The sequence below is a fragment of the Uloborus diversus genome, chromosome 4 (genome assembly GCF_026930045.1).
Source record: "Uloborus diversus isolate 005 chromosome 4, Udiv.v.3.1, whole genome shotgun sequence".
Taxonomy (NCBI): domain Eukaryota; kingdom Metazoa; phylum Arthropoda; class Arachnida; order Araneae; family Uloboridae; genus Uloborus; species Uloborus diversus.
In genome coordinates this window covers 128,074,435-128,095,342 of record NC_072734.1, presented here as the reverse complement: position 1 = coordinate 128,095,342, position 20,908 = coordinate 128,074,435, and the positions used below count along the sequence as shown (strand labels likewise).

The window sequence follows — 20,908 nt, the reverse complement described above, 5'->3', positions numbered from 1 at the left end:
TTTAAGAACATTTTCCGGAGCAAAATTATGATAAGATGGACGAGTAAATTCCGAAATTATCATGACGTGGAATGGGAGAGCGAATGAACCTAGCCAATTGGGGAGAAATTTGTCATATATTATTTGTAAATATACAGGCAAACCAAATGACCTTTTAATTTTCAACCACGGGCAAAGCCGTGCGGGCACCACTAGTTCATGAATAAAATAAAAAGCAACAGCCCTAAATTAGAACCTTGCGGCACACCAGAAGTATTAGAAAAATCATTAGAAATAGCACCATTGAAATGAACATATATCATACAACCACTTAAATGAACTAGTCTGTGGGACTGATGTGAAAGCCACTGTAATTCAATTTCACCAAAAGAATACCGAAATTATAATATTAAATTTCATATTTCTTCCCTTCTTTGAACAAAGTTACAGAAATATTGCAATAACAAAAAAAAAAAAAAAAAAGCATGCAAATTACAACTTTAATTTCCATTTTATTCAATCTTGAAATGGTGTTGACTATAGTTGGGACAAACCCAACCTGGTTGTGTCGTAATGCTCTGATTGAGATCTGCCTAGCTTCACAATGCCACCAAGTAGTTGCCCCATCTACAGTTCTTTTTGGTATGTCATAACAAGTAGTTTTGCCTACAAAAGTATAGAGACATGAAATATCTATATTTTTTAAAATCCCTGCATTAAGTATCACAAGTTTTCTTTTGATGTTTGTATGTGTATGCATATGAGACAGACTGTATGTATATATCCCTCATAAATCAGAAACAGTGAACCAGGATTTGTCGCAATATTGTATTTAGAGTATGTTTGGGTGCAGGCCCCACTACAGGGGTAGGGGAACTAGGTGGCCACCTAGGGCGGCAGCTTTTGAGGGCTGAAAATGTCAAAGTTGTTTTTTAAGTATGAATATTTGTTTCAGCGCCATAAGATTTACTGCTTCAATGCTGAAAAAGAGAATGTACCAGTGCTTGGATGGATATGTAAAACATTGTTCATAATTTAACTAGAAATTCAATTTAATTTTAGAGGCGGCAAAATTGTGTGATTTAAAAATTTTTTGAAAATCTTAATATGTTTCAGTGTCATAAGATTCACTACTTTAATGCTAAAGAAGATAATTTAAAGTGGGAACCAGTGCTTTTATTTGCAAAACCCAGTTTGGTATTTAACTAGAATTTAATTTTAAGCACTTTACTATTTTTATTTATTAACATATTATTATTTTATGTCATTATTATCATTTAATAGGGGGGGGGGCTTCACTTGCCAATACCGCCTAGGGTGGCAGAACTGCTAGAGCCAGCCCTGTATGAGTGCCTCCACTTTTGGTTCAATTCAGTGCTCAAAAAGTCTTGATATTTTTTTATTGTGACAAATCAATGCTCATTTCGCTACAGATTGAGTAATGTCATGAATCGGCAAACCATTTGGTAATACAGACAAACCTCCATATATTGAACTTCCACATATCGAAATTTTCTATATATCGAAATCCCAGCAAATTTCTATGTTCATTACATAGAAAAATTGCTTCTATCTATCAAAAAAATCTCTATATATCGAATTTTTTTTCGAGACATTCGTACATTTTTTATCCATTTTAGACTGTTTGTCTCATGAAAAATAAAGGTTAGGAGATAAAATTATGTTTATTTAATGTTGCTACGAAACTCATAAGGAATCTGGGAAAGAGGAGTGTAGAAAAGTCGTTTTGTTCTGGAGTTCTTAAATTCCCTCAAGTTTATTTCAAATCTTAGTTGTAACTAGTAGCATTGTAAAATCAGTTTCAAGTTCTCCCTTTTGTCTGTTGATTATCATTCCTAGTCTTTTTAGCTGCAGTAAAAATCATTCAAGTTAAGTAGATTGACTTTTTACTTCTCTTTCGATTACATTCTCAAAATGAAAATCCCTAATGTTGCGGATCAAGCGTCAAGAATGAAGATGTATGAAGGCGCAAAAATGTAATTTCTGTTTTATTTTTATTATTAACTTTTATTTAATCTGATGCTCGTATTAATTAGAAATTGGGTTTCATGCACCTAAATTAACTTTAATTTTAATGTTTTAGGAGACTTTTAGGATAAAATAAGATCGCTTCTATAGATCAAATTTTTTTCCGACAATTTGCTACTTCGATATACGGAGGTCAGACTGTATATTAGGGTGGAACGAAAAAAATAAAGTTTTTATTTTCGAATCGTAATAGTGCGGAAAAGTTGCGATTGGTGAAGACTTACAAAACAAAACAAAGATTTTTAAAATCGGATAATATCTTCCGATCCCGCAACGAGCCTGAATATTTGAAAAAATGGAAAATTTCGTGTTTTCTTAGTGATTTTTCAAAAATTTTGTTTTATGTTTCTTTTTAAGTTTCTAATATGGAAAAGTTACAATTGGTGAAACCTTCAGAAAAAAAAAAAAAATGAAATCGAATAATACCTTCTGATCCAGAACCAAGCCTAAAAAATCGAAAAAGATGAGAATTTCCGGATTTTTCCGAATTTTTAACATTTTTTGATCAATGTACTTTTTCAGGCTACAGAACGGAGAAGTTACGTTTAGTAAAGACTTCAAAGCGAAAAAAAAATATCTTTTTGAAATAAAACAATATCTTCCGATCGCGCAACGAACCTACATGTTTGAAAAAATGTAAACTTTAAGCCCTTTTTCAGCTTTTTTTTTTCTTTTAGTTTAACGATCCTCATAAGTTCGGTATGAAATACTAATGGAAGAACGTTTGTTTATAAAACAAATATGATATTTTAGTACTAGAGCCTTCCTGTAAATTGTTCACATGGCCCTTTAATCCCGCGATACTCATACTTGTTTATGCCGCTTAGTACAGTGTATGCATCTAATACGCCCCATTAGCGAAATAAAGAACCGCAAAAATTTCACAGACGGTGCCATTCATGTTTACAGAACAACTCAAACCTGTCGATACTTACCTGACAATCTAAAACAAGTAATTTACCCTGTCATTGAAAGAAACTCTTTCTTTGCGCATCCCGAAAAATTATTAATGGCAATGGTGTTTGGTGAAAGGAGGCACATAAGAGAACTTTAAAAACGTCTTAAAAGCCAGAGAATCTGTTTCTAAAGGCAAAAGAATTAGAAACTTTGTCATTCCATCTCTAAATTTCGAAGCAGAAGGTTACACAGAGATTATTAATTGGAACACGACAAAGATATCTTCTCCACCTTTTCTTCGAAAAGTTCCTAACAAAGACATTGAAAATCTTATTGCAACAGGCACTATACCCGACTGGGATATGAAACTATTCCCCTGCCATACGCAAGCTGTCGAAAGATGTGTGAAGCTAGTGACGGAGGCTTCACTCAAAGTGTGTGGATCTAAATCAAGAGATGGCTACTTAAGAGCAACATTGAAATCCAGATCAATTATGCCAGAATTTTCCAAAAAATCTGATTATAAATTAACTTCAACAACTAATACTTAAAACAATAAGACTTGTATACTGGATTGTAAATTTGGTAAATATTTTATAACGTTTTATTATTTGAAAATGTTTCATTGTTGTAAAGAATGGTAGTTTTGCATAGTCAAGAAATAAATTAACGTTTATGTGTAATATAGGGTTTTTAAAAAGGCTTTTCCCTGTAACACCGGGGAAAAAAACAACAAGAACAATTTTATTTTTAATCACTAAGAAAAGATGAAATTCTCCCTTTTTTTACTTTTCATGCTTGTTCCTGGATCAGAAGGTATTATTTGATTTCAATATGTTTTTTTAAATTTATGAAGGCTTCCCCAATCGTAACTTTTCCGTCTTAGAGTATTAAAAAGAAACGTTGGAGAAAATTTTTTAAAAAATCTCTAAGAACACATGAAATTTTCCATTTTTTTCAAATTTTTAGGCTCGTTGCGGGATCGGAAGATATTATCCGATTTTAAAAAAATTTGTTTTGTTTTGTAAGTCTTCACCAATCGCAACTTTTCTGCACTATTACAATTCGAAAATAAAAACTTTGTTTTTTTCGTTCCACCCTACTGTATATGGTTAAGCTTTTTGCTATCCACTTGGCATCAAAAAAGAAAGAAAAAAAAAGATGCAAAATCAGGTGTCAGTTTGGCAATACCGGCAATATGCAGTGGGATTTAAACAAAGAATCAGCATTAAAATTGTTGATATTTGTAATGCCTCTGCAATGATATTTGTAATCTCAGTTAAAGACCCTTTTTCTGCACTGGTTTCAAACCAATGCAGATTAGATGCATAAGATTATAAAAGGTTTTTCAGTGCACTTGTTTCCTTAACCCGTTCTATTTTGTTTTTACAATTTCACATCTTAGATGCCCAAAGCACGAAATTTCTTTAAATTCAAAAGTGTCATTCTCTGCATTTAAGATAGTTTTAAAGGTGCAAGAAAAAGTAATAAAAATATACATTTGAGAAGTTTTACTTTTTACACACATATATAAGCACACATACCCAATTTTTTGAATTATTAAAATAAATTAATTAGGTAAGGCTGTTGCATGCTTCCCACAGAAACTCGATGGCAGGCATGGAAGTGCTTGTGATCTCCCAAAAATATTCACTATTCAGAGAATTTTGTTTGACAACTTGGCCAATTTTCCCCACATATATTTGATGCCTTTTGTCTTTAGATACATATAATAGGCTTGTTTTTATTTTATCATTTGATAAAGGTCAAGATTTACGGTCGCCTCAGTTTTCAAAATTTGGCGACCCCAAAAAATCTCTACAGTCGCCAACTTTTTTGGGGGGTTATTTTTATTTTAGATCCCAAGAAAAGAATTCCACACCACAGATGCCTCAGTACAATAAGGATTCACCGATAGAGACCATACTCCGACTGAATGTTGTTTACTCCGACTGAATGTTGTTTATTTTACGTTGCTTGAATGTTCCTCTTACGCGATTCAGGCAATGTAAAATAAGCAAAAATACAGTGAATTAGGAAGCGATTTGCACAAGATCAGAGCGTTTGCTCCTTTGTCTTGACTCTGTTTTTCAAGTAATTAGCGTACTATAATCATGATTTCAAGAAGAAATCATTATATTTTAGATAAATTTTGATTATGCCTTCAAAGTAATTACCTTTTCACGTTTTTAGTTTAGTTGCTCAAATGGTATATTAAATTCAAACTTTATTTTTTTACATCGTATTATACACTTGGGATTATACGAAGCTTTTTTTTCTTCAGGCCCATTTTAGAACCTGCAGATTATAGGCCGCCCGCCGATAATACACAGGAAAATATGGTTATTAAATTACAGAGTTCGTACGCTCCAGGAAAACCTGGAATTGTCTGGAAAAAATCAGTAAAATCTCAAATTTTGCCCCCAAAAAAATTTTTTCCAGGGAATTTTGAACCTTGAGTTCTAATCTTCGTTTTTATCGATGTTTCCTGAAAAAAAAAGTAAAAAGTTTTGAGGCGAAATGACGCTGGCAATAAAATAAAAAAGGCGAACAAAAAAAAAACTTCCGCGGACGCCATTTTTGCCCCTCAATAGTTCCAAAGAAAAAATTTCCTAGGGTGAACAGGAATTGTGCACACATTTAACGGGAGAAGAACATTTTCCTTCTTCTAAAGCACAAGCCTGCGGACGGTAGGGTCAATTGATAAAATCGTTTTTTAATCGAAAAGTCTTTTCAGCTACGAATGAAACGTAGTCGCCATGTTCGGTCATTCATAAGATGGAAGTAGACACGATGCTTAAATGCCTAAGATTCCAAAAACAAAGCAGAATTGGATGTTTTCTTTAACTGTAAACTAATGAAAACAATGCAAAATGTGCTGCAAGTTGTTGTTTTTTATTTTTATATTTTATTTTAAATATGTAATTTTCTTGAGAAATGAAAATTTTTGTTCTTAAAACTTAATCTTATCCTCATTGCCTTGGACGCAAATGTGCTAAAAACTTTTCAACTGAAGTGTAGTTTCATGAAGATTTATTATTTTTAAATTGTTTTCATGCTACAAATTCAAAAAATTATTTCTTAATTTTTGTCGTAGCTGCCATATTTGGTCATTCCAAAGATGGCAGTACACAAAACCTTTTAAGTGCCTAAGTTTCCGAAAATAGCATTGGATATTTATTGCAATGCAAACTATTGATAACAACGCAAAATATGCCCTTTTTTCTGGGCAATTCGTAATTATTTTCTGGAAAAATGCAAAATTTTATCTCCAGAATTTTTTTTTATTCTAATTGATTTAGATGCTTATGTGCTAAAAACTGACTATTTTGTCTTATAATTGTAGTTTTTTAAGGATAAATTATTATTTGTAACTACTTTTATGCTACAAATTCAAAAATCTACTCATTATCTTAAATTTTTTACTTAGTCACCATATTTGGTCATTTGCGAGATGGAAATAGACAAAAATTTACAAAAACATAATTAGATGTTTATCTCAATGTCTATTGAAAGCAATGTTTATTGAAAGTAAATGTGCGAAAAAGAAAATTTTTAATTTTAATGCAAGCATCCTTTATATGCAAAAGGAAAAAAAAAACTGATTATTGGCATTGGCTTATGATTGACGGATGTTGACTTTTGATAGAATGCATTGTATGGTATGCCCATCGATGCAACAAGTTAATCATATTTATACTGAAAAATAGCTTTGTACATTGCTCAATATGTTTTGTGTTACATACTAATAGGAAAATAAAAAGAATCGTAAACCAAAAGCGGAGAAAGATTGCTGCTGATTACAGCAAAACGCTAATATGCATGACATGTGGCATCAGAGAAACGTTAAAATAAGTTGAAAGTACATTGTTTTTAACAAAAAGTTAACAAATGAAAACAATTTTTAACGAAATGTTTTTTTTTTTTTTTACAAGTGGAAAAATTTCAGTTCTTACACATTGCTACTTTGAACAATTTTGACTATTTTGAAAATATTGTTACTTAAATTTAATTTTGAGTGAAGCGAGTAACCTGGAATTTTCTAAAAAAATAACCTGGAAAAGTAAGGGAATTTTTTTAAACCAAAAGTGTATGAACCCTGTACTTTTTTCAAATTCTTTTTCTAAAACAGTTTTATGTTTTGCTTTAAATCTTGTTCTGAAAGTATGAAAATATTATGCAAATTTTGGCTCTTTAAAAAAACACACCATATGTATGTTTTTTTACATAAATCCTCGAAGGTCGTTCCGATCCTATTTGGTTCCCAATTAACTCAAACAGTCTTTATTCTGAAAATCGTCAAAATAGGAAAAAAAATTAATTAATTTAAAACTTAAAAAGGCAACTTGTTTTTGACTGCACAAAGCCCCCTGCACCCCGTTTTATCATTCCTTTGCCATAGTCAAAGTTCCATGTTTTCCCATAAATCCTGTATTTCATTATAAATCCAACATCATTAAAAAAAGAAATAAAAAAATATATTTATATAAACTATATCTTATATTTCTGCTGTGATGTGGACAGTAATACTCGCGATCGATTAGGAATACGTTCCATTGAAAATCGTTTAAACAACGGGGGCTAGTTTCTATTTATTCGAATAACAGTTGTAATTTTTTAATCTTCAATTGCATCACATTAAAATATAAGCCAAATAGCCAGTCCTTTGATTGTTTTCCCTTCATAGTCATCCTAACATGGCGACGCTGCGTATTGAACGCAGTCGCCATGTTTGGTCATACTCTTAGTTCAAATAATGCAAAATGATTTTTTTTTTTTGGAAATATATTCTTGGTAAATGCCAAATTGTATATTACTGGAGGAGGTCTGTAGTTAAATATTTTTATGGCAATTTTTTTTTCACTGTGGGACCATGGTACTGTGTACACTACTTTATTTTTGGCTTAATGATTTTTTTTTCTTATGAAACTTCAAAATGGGTGGAATGAACCATTTGCTTCACGAGCTCCCAACCTTCACCCTATGCCTCTTATGTTTCCATGATTAATATAATTTATATTTCTTGTTAGCATTCCTTTAGCATCACTTTCATAATATTTGTTTCAAAAAATACAAGTCGAAATCCCCCCTTCCCCCACCCCCATTCTTGTACTACAGCGCTGTTTTTGAAACCCGGTAAAACTGGTGGCCACCAAGCTTTTTGAGCCTAGTGGCAATTGGCCACTTGAAAATTTTCTGAACCTTGAGGTCTATCATTTGAGAATTCAGAAATTTATTCAGCAAATTGAAAATTTCCCTCCCAAATTCTGAAGTTTGAGGGTGGCCCTGAGTGGCCATGTCAGCTTTTGAAAATTTTTAACTGCAAATTTCAGAAAATTCGTTATGTACTTCACACAGTTTCACATTCCAAATTTTATTATTATTATTTTTATTTTTTTTTGTCAGGGTGGCCCCACAAAGAGAAAAAAAATCCTTTTCCCTGTCTAACTAAAATTTTCCCTGCTTTCTCTTATGACCCATCCTTTCTTCCCTTAAGGCCATATTTCTACTCCTTGATACAGTCAGACCCTGATTTAACAAACCTCTATTTAATGAATTTTGCGATTTAGCCAATTTTTCTCCCCCCCCCCCCGACTAAAATGAAAAATTAAAAATAAACCCCAAAATAATAAATTATTTTAAGACTTTTTTTTTTGTTTTGTTAATTTGAGCTAAGAAATATTGGATTGTTTTCATCACGTTAAATCCATATTGCCTGAAGCAGAAAAAGACTTTTCTTGGAATCAGCAATTTTTGAAGGGCAAGGGGGCAACCAACGAATAGCGATTCTGATGCAAAAAGTGATAGTGAAACTCCCATTAAAATTGTTACTTTTTCAAATGCTTTACATGGTCTGGAAACTAAAAACATATCTCATGCAGCAGGTTGTAAATGACACAGTATTTTCTTCTCTCCATATTGTCAAAAGAAAACTATTTTGAGTCAAGTATTGAGGAGATTGTCAAACATCTATAACTCAGTAGTTTAAGATTTCTAACAAGCTAGTGTGTAATAAGTTGCGGAATGCTGAATAAAAAGTGTACCCTTCTTAATTATGGATATTTTTGAGCAGTTGTTTGTTAGGGGTTTTAGATAAGGAAAGTGCATTTTTAAAGAAAATTTTCACATCCTGATATTACAAATAACCCCAATTTAACATATAAAAGTTTCGGTCCCGGTAAATTCGTTAAATAAGGGTCTGACTGTAGTTGGATACTTTGGATCTTTTACACTTCTAGGACTTTATTGTCGAAAGGACATTCCATCACAACAACATTTATATTTTTTTAATAAAATTCTAGTTGAACTTCTACTCGGAAATTTCAGCACATTTAACCTACTACTAGGCATAATTGCTCTTAGTTATCAAGTACTATAACAAGCATTAAGGACATTTGTTCATGGATTTAGTGTTTATTCTAATATTGTTAAGCTTTTAAAAAATATAAAGACAAAAATATAATAAGTTAAAGTAAAAGATTCAATTAAAATTTAAGAAAGACCTGTATTTGTGAAGCATGCAAATCCATTGTAATAATGTGGTCTGCACCGGACACCGAAAGCATGTTTGCAACAAGTTTGGCTGAAATTGGAGCTCGACTCTGAAAGCAAAAAATAATAAGAAAAAAATATGAGTGCATAGATCAAAAGAAAGACCATCATCAATCATATATTCCAAAATTAAAAGTACACATTGATAGCATTGATTCTGCCTAAGAGAATGCAGTGTCTAGCTTGAATGTTTAACAGCACAGTATATTGAACAAATTTTATTTCAGAAAATTTTATTACTTTTTTTCAGTACCGAGTAATTTCTATAAGTCTGCAGCTTAATTTTCTTAAATGGTTTTAATGGAAAATGGGGTAATAAATTGAACTCTGCTAAAGTTTGTTCTCTTAGTTTGTAATTATCTGTAGATACTTTATTTTTTTGTCATAAAGAAGAAAATCATGACAGCATTTCTTCAGATGAACACAATGGTCCACTTTTAGAAATCCCACACAAAATTATAACGTTTAGACAGATGAGAAAAGATCAACATCTCTCAAAATCCTCTGCACTCTCCCTGCCATTTATTACGAAGTAAATGTGATCAAACACTTCTGTCTCAGAAATAAAAAAAAAATCTTGGTATTAGGATTGATTGAACAGCAGTACAGAGTAAGTGGCGTAAAAAAAATATTTTCCAAAATATTTCTTTTAAGCATACCTTTAACAAGAAACTAGGATGAATAAAATTGTTAACAATAAGTGAATGCAATTTTCTGAAAACATTACCATTAACATGTAGTATAAAAGTGTATGGAGTAAGAACAAACAGATAGTTTACGAAGTGTGTAAAACTGAATGAAATATTAAACGAACATTCCCTGAGTTTATGTTATAACAGCATAACAGCATCACCCAACTTTTTGATGATGCATCTTTTTTTTTCCAGTTTTTTTTTTTTTTTTTAAATTCTTTACAACTATTTGTATGATTAAATCATATATTTTACACCTTACTCATTAAATTGTTAACTTTCAATTCAACAAAATATTAATTTTTTATAAATATCATTTGGTTTAAAAAAATTGTGTACATACTTTTTTTGTTTACAAGCTGATGGTTGAAGTAATACATATTTTATTTATGTTTTCTACTTCGAATAAATATATGTTGCGACATTTTTCATCTATTGATACTTTTCTCCTTTTACGTAACCTTACACTTTTTATAAAGAATAAAAGTCTGGGATTAAATTGCTACTAATAATTTAAAAATATATAAATTTAAATCCTAAATGCTCTTAAATTAGCCTGCTCACTACTGGCAACCTTTTTAATATTTTTGAATTTTCATATCTGGTTAACATAATATAATTAATAATAATAATAATATGAAAATTGGCTTAAAGAAATTGGATAAAATTTTGAAATTATTTTGGAAGAATTAGGAAAGTGGAAAAAAATAAATCTAAATTTAAAATAATAACAGAAAAATATAATGGAGAAATTGGTAGCATTAAAAATAATCATTATGATCATTAATCAGACCTGCCAATTAATCGGTAATCAGCCAATTTGCTTATCGGCAAAAAAATAGGACCATTTAGGTCAAGGTGAAATGTTTGCACTATTTTAAGTTGTTATCAGATTTTCAATTTTGTAAATATCAAAACAAGCGCTGGATGTTGATCAAGTTATATTTTTTTCCTTGGGCAAATTATATACACTAAAAACAAAAACAAACAAATAAAGTGAAAATTAAAAAGAAAATAATGCATCCACCACCTGTAGTAATCCCAAACTTTTTGCAAATGTCCGCATGCATTGATTTATTCTTTGTTTAGTCAGAAGAAGTCAAAAACATAACAAACCTTAAATTTCTTTACCTTATCTTTCTTGTCCTGTCTTGCATAAGGGAAACAAGGAATGACAGCAGTGACTCGTGAAGCAGAAGCAATTTTGCAAGCATTAATCATGATCAGCAACTCCATCAAGTTATCGTTGACTTCCCCGCACCCACTCTGAATGATATACACATCTTCACCACGAACAGACTCCCCGATTTCAACACTTAAATGAAAATGATAAGAACCTATAACCTTCATTATTCATTCTTAATTTCACATGCAATATTTTTTTTTGTTTAGCTATTAAAATTTAATAAACTAACTAAACTATTTCAAGTACATATTACCAGCAGCAAACCTAGCATGGGTGATATCCAGAGCATAAATTTGTGGTGTACCCCCCCCCCTCCACACACACAAACGCAAAAAAAAAAAGGTTTAATATTCTGTGTAAGCATGAAATTTATACAATTTTCAATCTAAGTGTTGACAATATGAACCTAATCCTGAGCATAGTATTTACTCCATGATGTGGGGTAGAAGACATGGGTGCAAGTTTGGTGATGTGTTCAAGACAGAAAATATTTTGAGCCCCCCCCCCCCCCCACATGCGTGCTTAAGTAAAAATTTACGATCATAAATGTTGTAGATTTTGAGTATGGCAGTTTTGGAATCTGTGTTTACTTTGAACCTTTCACTTTTGACTTTTCTAACAATATGGACCTAGTAGTTTTAATTGTAATATTTAAGACATTTGACATCGTAGTTTCAAAAACCATCAATAATAGGGGATCTGGGGCTTTCCCCGAATTCAAAAACTTCAATTTTTTTAAATTGAAGTCTAAAAAGCGCAATGATAGGCCATTTTGGTAAAGTTCAGGGAAAGGAGAGGTTCAGGGTCCCAAAAATCACAATATTGGGTGATCTTCAAAAATGTTATAGAAAGAGGGAGGGGGCACTGGCTCTCCCCAAAATTGAAGCTTTAAAAACAAAATTGTACTCCCTCTTTCATAACATTTACACGCTTTTTGAATGCATTATCGAAGGGACGGAGTTAAAGAACTCTCCTTCGGCAATATTTCGAAATTGAAGTTCCAAAAACGCAATTTTAGACGATGTTGGATGATGTTAGGAGTAAAAGCAATTGGGGCTCCAAGCCATTAGTTTTTTTGCCAATCTGAAATCTTTTTATTGCAGCAATAAAATCACTTGGGACAAAAGATTTTCACTTTTGCAACATAAATTAGTTTTGATTGGAAAGTCTCCCCAAGATAGCGCGAACAAACCAGAAAAGAAAGCAATGTGGGGGAAGGGTATAGGCGATTAATGAACTGGCAAATGAGAAAAAAAACGAAAGGACACACACCTCCAAAAGCACGTTGCAAACAAAACAAGCTCATGGCGGAAAATCAAGAGAATGTCCATGCAAATTCGTGGTTATGGAAAGGTCCAGCAATTAAAGCATATTTTTCGAACACTCAATTTTTCTTTTTTTAGTAAAAACTGAAGGAAAGTAATCGAATTCTTTCTGTCCCGACCTCCGTCTCGGAAATTTTGTCCAAGACGGAAGGTCTTGCACCCATGGTGGAAGAAAAGGGAGTCCCAAGGGGTTTCCCCCCAAAAAATTTTCAAATTTGTACCCTTAAAAATACATTTTAATTTCATATTTTTCAGAAACTTGCAATTTCACTTTGGGTGTCACCCCCCCAGATGGGAGACACCTGTGGCGGACCCCCCTCTCCCCTTAGTGACGCCACTGATATTACAATATTAAGTTATTTGTTGCTCAAAGTGCTTCCTTGTGATACAAATATCTTTTACTTTTGTTGCTCTTGAAATATCTCTTTAATAATGCTGGTTGTCAAAGTATTCTTACTTCCCTAAATTTTAAAGCAGAACAAGACCATCTATGTATATCTCAAAAGAATCTTATCTGCAAAACCAATAAAGTCTAACTGCAAGGAGATGGTACTTGGCCCTGTTTTGTTTCAGATGCAGCCTATTTCATGAAGGTGTCAATTGTAAAGGAAAAAATGAAACACGGAACAGTGATAAAGTTTGTAGTTTTAACTTTCTGGTCATGAAAAGTATGAATTTTTTTTTCATTCAATTAATTCAAACTAATCATCAAAATTACATCAACAAACTTTCATCTGCAAACGATGAAAATCTAAGAATTAAATTATCTCACTTAAGATATTTGCATCAATTTCAATTGAAATAAATTAATAATTATTGAAAAAATGTTGTACCAGTGTCACATGCCCATGGTCTACACTAATCCCTTGCAGCTTTGAGTGGGAAAAAAACCCAAGTTAGTTCAATTATCAATAAGTTAGTTCGATAAGTTAGAAGAAATAACACTATTGAAGCCTGTTATTGATACAATACCCTAAATTTTACGAGTACCTTTTTTTCTCCACATAGACATCATAGGCTTGAATGACTTTGTGTTGGTCAAGTTTATGGGGGGAAAAATTGTTTTGCACTATGTTGGACAAGTGGAAGCCATACACGGATCAACTGATTTCAATATATGCAATTCTTAAGGAAAAAAAGATGGACAAAGTAGTTCTTTGAAGGACAGCAAGTAAAAGATATACATATCACAAATATAGCAAAATGAAATTGTAGCTAATAGTAGATTTTGCTTGGCATCTCACATAAACTAATGTTAATAATTTAAAGTAGAAGAAAAATTTCTCTTATGAATTATAATAGTCACTTTTCAACTAAATAAAAGTGAATAGTTTTCAAACAAGTTGATTTGTCTTTGGAATAGTTTTTTTATTATTAGACATTTCATAGCTAAAAATTAATATCTTAATCTTTTGTTATTAATTAAAATATAAGGTTAACATTGGTTTAGGAATCCGCTATTTAGGATAAAATTGATTTAGTTACGTTTTAAAATCCACTCTGCTTAATTAATATAATAATCTAGCTTTCCCACTCTAACCTCATGTTATAGGTGTGGACAAAAACAACATTTTTTACAAAATATATTATTAAATAACTATACTGCCAAATGTTTTTATTTCTCGATTAAAACAAGTGTAAGAGTGCAAATTACTTCAAAAAAAAAAAAAAAAAAAAACAGATGAGTTGAAAATAGCATTTATATATTTTTTTAATCAAAAATGTTAAAAATTTGTCCACACTAGCCCTAAAACAAAATTTCAAATGATTCACTACAATGTCACCTCTTTTCTGACCCAACTCCCTTCTCATATAGTTGAAAATCCCCTAAATTTGCCAAGTGCATTTTTTTTCACACTATAACACACACTATTTTTACCTAAAAAACCCATAGAATCTCCTCTTTATTAGCCTTTGGAGCCTGGGCAGTATGACTGTCATAACGTAGGTCTTTCTTCATTAGCGGATGGGGTACCCTGTCCCATCATTCCGATTGAACAAAGCATGACAACGTCGGTTTTGTTCATCAATTTGTCATTCTTTAAATTTCAAAAAGGAATATATTAGAGACGTACCGAGTAGCACTTTCGCCGAGTACCGAGTACTCGGCCTTTCACTACTCGGCCGAGTTACCAAGTACCAATTACGTTTTAAGAAGAACCACCGACACACATGTGATGAATTTTGAACTTATTAGAATAGTAGTATAGACCTCCTTGTCCATATAATAGTTTTTAAAACTAAATTCCTGCTGAAATTCAATTACGCATTATATAAATAATTTTGTTTGTGTCAAAAATTTTACAAAAAAATAATTTTTAAAATTAAAAATTAATAAATAAAAGGTATGATTAATCAAGTTGGAATTAAAACAAATTACAGTAAAATCCCTCTAATGCGGACACTAACAGAACAATTTTTTTGTCCGCAACAGAGAGGTGTTCGCAGGATAGGGGTTTAATAATGTTATTTGCATTGGAACTGGGGAATTAAAAATTGTCAGCATAAGAGGGGTGTCCGTTAGGAGGGGTTTCACTGTATACCAATCATTTATAGCTTTAGTCTGCCAAACATAAATAATTTTTTTAATACAACAAATGTGCAGGAACACTTCAGACACGTGTTTCTGCCCCCCCCCCCTCCCCGTTACAAGGAACGTCTTTTTCAGTGCATAACATGTGAGCTAAAGAATGTAAAGACATTCCACAAAAAAATCCGACTTTTGTCGGATGCCTTTAAATCCACGAGCTCCCATTTTGTGCATTGTAAAAGGAATTCCTTGTAATGCCAAAACACGTGTCTGCAGTGTTCCTGCATTGTACTTTTAACGTTGTTTTATTTCCTTTTATTTTTTAAGCAAAGATATTTTTATATTTTTTATAACTAATTTTTGTTTGTAGCAAAAATTTCATTTTTAATATAAAAATTCCATATTTTCTATACTTACCTTTTTTGCATAATTTTTAAAAAATAAGTTTTATTAACTTTGGGGACATTAAAATAAAGAGTTATTCCATTAAAGCATTACAAACTTCATTATTCTCAAAATTTAAATTTGACTTATAAATTTTAATTGTAAATGATTGCAGAATATAACGCTTGCTCTTTTTTTTCATAAATTTTACTCTGCCTTGGAGAATATTCAATTTTTTGCAACTACTCGGTATTGGCCGAGTATCTGATCAGAATTTGGCCGAGTACCGAGTAGTTACCGAGTACTCGGTACGTCTCTAGAATATATATATATATATATATATATATATATATATATTGCCCTGTAGTCAAATACAAAAAGACTTAGCAATACAGCACTGAGTACATCTGAATGGAGAATGCCTCTAAAAAATCTGAAGCATATGGGGTTCCCCCCCCCCCCCCTTTAATGTGCATTCCTTATTCCTTTAAAGTTTATCAACACTTGATCATACATAAAAGCAAATTTTCTTGCTCAAAAGGTAAAAATTCACTCCAACATGGCTTTGAAATGTAACTCTCTTAATCTCCTTGTCTATTAAAATGGGTATGGAGAGTTTATACTACAAAACGTAATGTACTTTTTTGTTTTCTACAAAAAAAATTCTTTTGAGAAAGTGCCCTTCTTTTAATTGAAGGGGTGCGCTTTTATCAGGAAGCACCCTGCCCCTTTTAAAATATATAGGGGAAACACTTTTTTTTTTCTTTTAAATTCATCCTAAAAAATTAAATTTCTACTCCTTCATTTTGTAAAGAGATATATCAACCTCCATATGTTATGAATGAAATCAATAATGCAAAAGGTATTAAACTTTTTTTTTTTTCGTTAACCAAAATAATACTTTCTTTATTTCTGGCACTGCAGCATGTTAAAAACATGAATTGTTTTTTTTTATCTTGATGACAAGAAAACTTATCCCACATGGGGGTAATGGTGACCCTTAAACTTGAATTTTATTTCCAACACTGCTTTGCACCAAAAATTGAATTGCAGTATCTTGGCTTATAAAATTTGGAAAAATAAGAAAAGAAACCCCCGAAATACACATTTGAATTTTGGTAAAAGAATAATTTCTGACTAGTAATAGCACAATGTATCTTATATTATTATCCCCCCCCCTAAGCCAAGCTTTTCATTCTAGGACCTCATTATATAAATCTCCACTCCATCTCTGAAGCCTAATCTCAAAATCATCTAATTAGTGAAAAACAATACCTCATTTTTTTAGACTTTTATGATTTAGGAGTCATTTATACCAATTTCAATTTTGTAAAAATTAGTTGGAAAATATATTTAAACAGACCCAGGGCCATCAATTCAATCTTTTCCAAGGCATGGGCAAAGGGTATATAGGACACTCAATACACTTTTTAAAGCAACAAAAAGCATGCCAACATATATTTAAGTTGATTTCTCAAATGCCACTTTCTGACACCCTTAAATGATGGGCTGTATTCAAAGCTCTTAATTTTGAAAAGCATGAAGAAACAGGGAGCTTAAAGATAAAATCAACAGGCATATTTTCTCAGCCTGACTGCCATGGAGTCTAGATAAGAAAAAAAGGGAATGTTGTTATCTTCAGAAGGGGAACTGCTTATCAAGGCAAAGATAGAACTAAGAATGTTTTGCTTTTCTTGAAGGAGAAGAATAAATAAAGTCCATATATTCAAAACACCTCATGTGCTTTCTGAAGACTTATGATAAGAAAAATTATAGCATGTGATAAACTAGATAAAATTTTGATTCTAATAGACAGCACAGTAGAATCAAAAAACAGCACAACTTGGGACCATAGATTGTAAGAATTTTACAATTTGGCTGATTTTGGGATTAACCCTTAACAGGGGAGATTCGGTCTTACAGACTGCTTAAAAGTTCATCTGATCATTCCTATTTCATTTTCAGGCTGATCGAATGGTTTTTCCCAATAGCTTTTTGTTTTGTGACCTAGAACACCTCCCCCCCATAGCTTATCAGTATCTTTAGGCAAACTGGTTTAAATTTCATTGAATTCTTCAGAAACGGTCTGTGAACCAGCATCTCCTCTTCAGTGTTATAATTTTCAGGCAAGTAGACATGGCTCTTAACGTTAGAACCGCGGATATAGGTTTATAACTTATCCGCGTTATGCGGAAGCGATGTACAAGATTCTAGATGAGGTTGAGAATTGTTTGAAACATTCACAAACATTACGCAATGACGTTCTCGGGACAATAAAGGCTGAATTAATCCTCGAAACATGATGTGAACTACTATTAGTCAAAGTGCTGCCAAAACTTTTTTGTTCCCGAATAATCAACTTTCTGCTACTGTATATATTAAAGAACTAAAATGAAATCATTAATAAATAATAGATTCATTTTTATTACAAGTAGTTAGCGATTTACTGCAGCATATAATTTTCTCGAAAAATTTTAGACTCTAGCAAAACATATTTCGATTCAAAAATATTTTCTCCCCGTGCTAATAAAAGCTCAAAGAACATCTAAGAGACATTACATGTATGTATCTTAATTGCAAGATTTTTAAAAAAATTGTAAATAGAGCGGTCTCTGAGACCTCATGTCCCCTGTTACGTCCTGCTTTTCACCTCCCCTATTACAGGTTAATAAAAAAAGATCATTCAAGAGCTATTAAAGATAACTAGGAAAAAAAAAGCACATAACAGCAGATTTTGACTTGCAAATTACATTGATGGAGGGGGGGGGGATTCTGAAAAATAAAAATATACACCTTGAAAACAAAAAACAGGGTTTATACCAGAGGAAAATCTAAGACAGAATCAAAAGTTTCAGTAGGACTTTTGCAGGACTACCTTCAAATGGATCTTTGTTGAGGGAGATTTTAGAAAATATTGAGAGAATTGCGCAACTCTGAGTCGTGGTGTAATGTTTGCTTCAGACCCATTTTCAAATCTCTTTATCATTTAAATCTTTATTTTAATTTCAAAGAAGAGGGATAAATGAAACAAGGCAAAAATATTTATATTATACTTAGTGTGGACCTACTTTCAATTTCAGTCAGTCATGGAACATATTGTATATTATATACATTTAACTTAAACACAAGGCGAGCATGAGCACTTTACTTGTGTAGGCCATATGGCTCAAACCCCTGATCTAAAGCTGCGTTCTATCTTTCGCAGTCAGGTGGGGTTGGCTTTTTGCCAGCAGAAACTGAATTTCGCCCTACCAATGTCAGAAACTGGTTTTATAACCGGTAAAAACTGAAAAACTCTCTAACAGTTCTGGTTATTTGTTTGAGTAAACTAAAAGTGTAACTGTATTTCTATCATTGTAAAACATAAAACCAATTGCTAAATGCCTTAGAAGCTAGATAAAGAATCGCTCAACTGCAGATGCTTATTGTGTTTAATGTAGCCTACAGATTTAAGGCAGTTCCTGATCATCATTTACTAGCTTTTAAGCTTCATCTTAAGCTCCAAACCTGCAAGTTTTTGGGGTGGAAATTATCCTACACTTAAGAAAAAGTGCCAGATTATTTCTAGAGAATATGAACCCTGATTTTGTACCTTATTTCATAGTTTTGTAAAACCAAACAGGCCAATTTTCTGAAAAGTATTTTTCTAGTCAAGTTTTAAAAACTACCCACTAGTGGTAGTTTAATAAAATGTGCAATAGGTGAGTTTCCCAAATCTTACTCCTGTCTTAATAGCAATGCTTGGAGGTGCATTTGAGAGAATTTTCTCAAAATTCTCATTTGTGCATAGTAAATTTTAAAAATGCTTCGGGATTAAAACTGTATAAAAACTTACTATTGATTATGGACTTCTAGAATGCAAACAATGTAATATTTCACTTTGAATGGCAAGGATATATTGTAAGTAATTTGTTTTGCGATGCTAGTTTCCACGAATGATTTTAACCACCTTGGTAGAAACCTGCAAACCTTGGAGTCGGAGCAAAAAATATGGCACCAGTACTCTTCCTGCAAGTGTAAACATAGAGTTTCCACGAAAAAAAACATAGAAATAGGTTGAATATGCCAACCCCTAGAAGGTGTTTGCTTCCTCCTAGGTCCAGCCCTGTGTTACAGTGCACAAAAATCACCAAAATTTAACTACTACATCAATGTGCACTTTAGGTTTCAACAGTACTACATCATCAGAAAAGGTTTTAACGCATTTTTTTTAACATGAATAAACAGGTTTAAGGGTAAAGATCTGGCGAAAATAAAATGAATTTGATTTTGCTGGCGTTACCAAAATATAAACTTTAAAAACCCTAATTGCATTGGCTTCTCTAAACAGTTTAAGTAATAAAGCGACGCAAAAACCTCATAACAAATACACAGAAAGTTACGAAAGAGAGAAAAATGTTCTTGTCAGCTTGTAGGAAAAGTAAATAGAATCAAAAAGACACCACATGTTACCTTGTCTCTTGGTTGCTAAATTTCTTAAGCACAACCTTTCCCAAATCAATTCCCAAGCGATCAACAACCTTTTGCGCGAGATCCACATGAGAAGACCCGCTGAATACCTTGATATTCGGCATGTTTAAAAGATTTCAAATAATTTTGAACGTCCGAGTCAGACGCAAGGTCAATTTTATCTGCGGTATGTTATCACTAATCAGCTTGCCTTTAAACAGTCGGTATCTTCTTCGTATCAGGTTGTTTACGTTAAGGGAGAAAGCAACTCAACTCTTTCGGAATGGCAAGAATGCCAAAAAAAAAATGTTAAAAAAAAAGTTTTTAACCGAGTTGGTTTTTTTTAAAAAAAAGTTGAACCTCTCTAGTAAAACTTAATTTCAGGGTTTGTATTTGTTACAAAATGCTAACAAAAAATTTTACACAACATCGACCGGTAGATGATAGAACGCTGCGGATTCGACCAGTCGAGGTATGCGAACGCACCCTATGCAATATCAGCATAGTTGCAACTAATATATTTTACGACAAAAACAAAACCTATTAAAAATCACACGTCGGTCAATGCAGGAACGATCCTGGGTCCATGGTTACCATATTGGCAACTTCATCTATTTCAAGGCGAGTTCTTATCAACATGACGAACATGATGCCAAAAAAAAGTGCGATACCATAAGCAATACAGTTGCAGTTTATTTCTCCTTTTTGGAAACACTTCCTGAAGGAGTATGTTCTTTCGGATTTTAAGTGTACTTTTTTTCATGTATTGGTATTTTCAAGAATGGTAAACATCATTAAATGCAAATTAGTTTAAGAAAATAAACTGGTTCGTTCTGTATTCTAAAGTTATATATTTTGAATTGTA

At 32.2% G+C, this 20,908-nt stretch overlaps 1 protein-coding gene across 2 annotated transcripts in view; it reads right to left on the bottom strand.

Annotated features, from left to right (window-relative positions):
* The window catches only part of LOC129221387 (ribose-phosphate pyrophosphokinase 2), a 37,962-nt gene extending 17,687 nt beyond the window's left edge, over positions 1-20,275 (bottom strand). The window contains exons 1-3 of one of the 2 annotated variants that reach the window (XM_054855859.1): positions 20,047-20,275; positions 11,301-11,484; positions 9,429-9,527 (exon numbers count right to left, since the gene is read on the bottom strand). In XM_054855859.1, the coding sequence (XP_054711834.1) occupies positions 9,429-9,527; positions 11,301-11,484; positions 20,047-20,168 (405 nt within the window). In that variant the 5' untranslated portion in view covers positions 20,169-20,275. Of the gene's footprint in view, positions 1-9,428; positions 9,528-11,285; positions 11,485-20,046 lie in introns of both variants that reach the window. The other variant, XM_054855857.1, reaches the window with a different exon arrangement.
* Between the last annotated feature and the right edge of the window lie 633 nt (positions 20,276-20,908).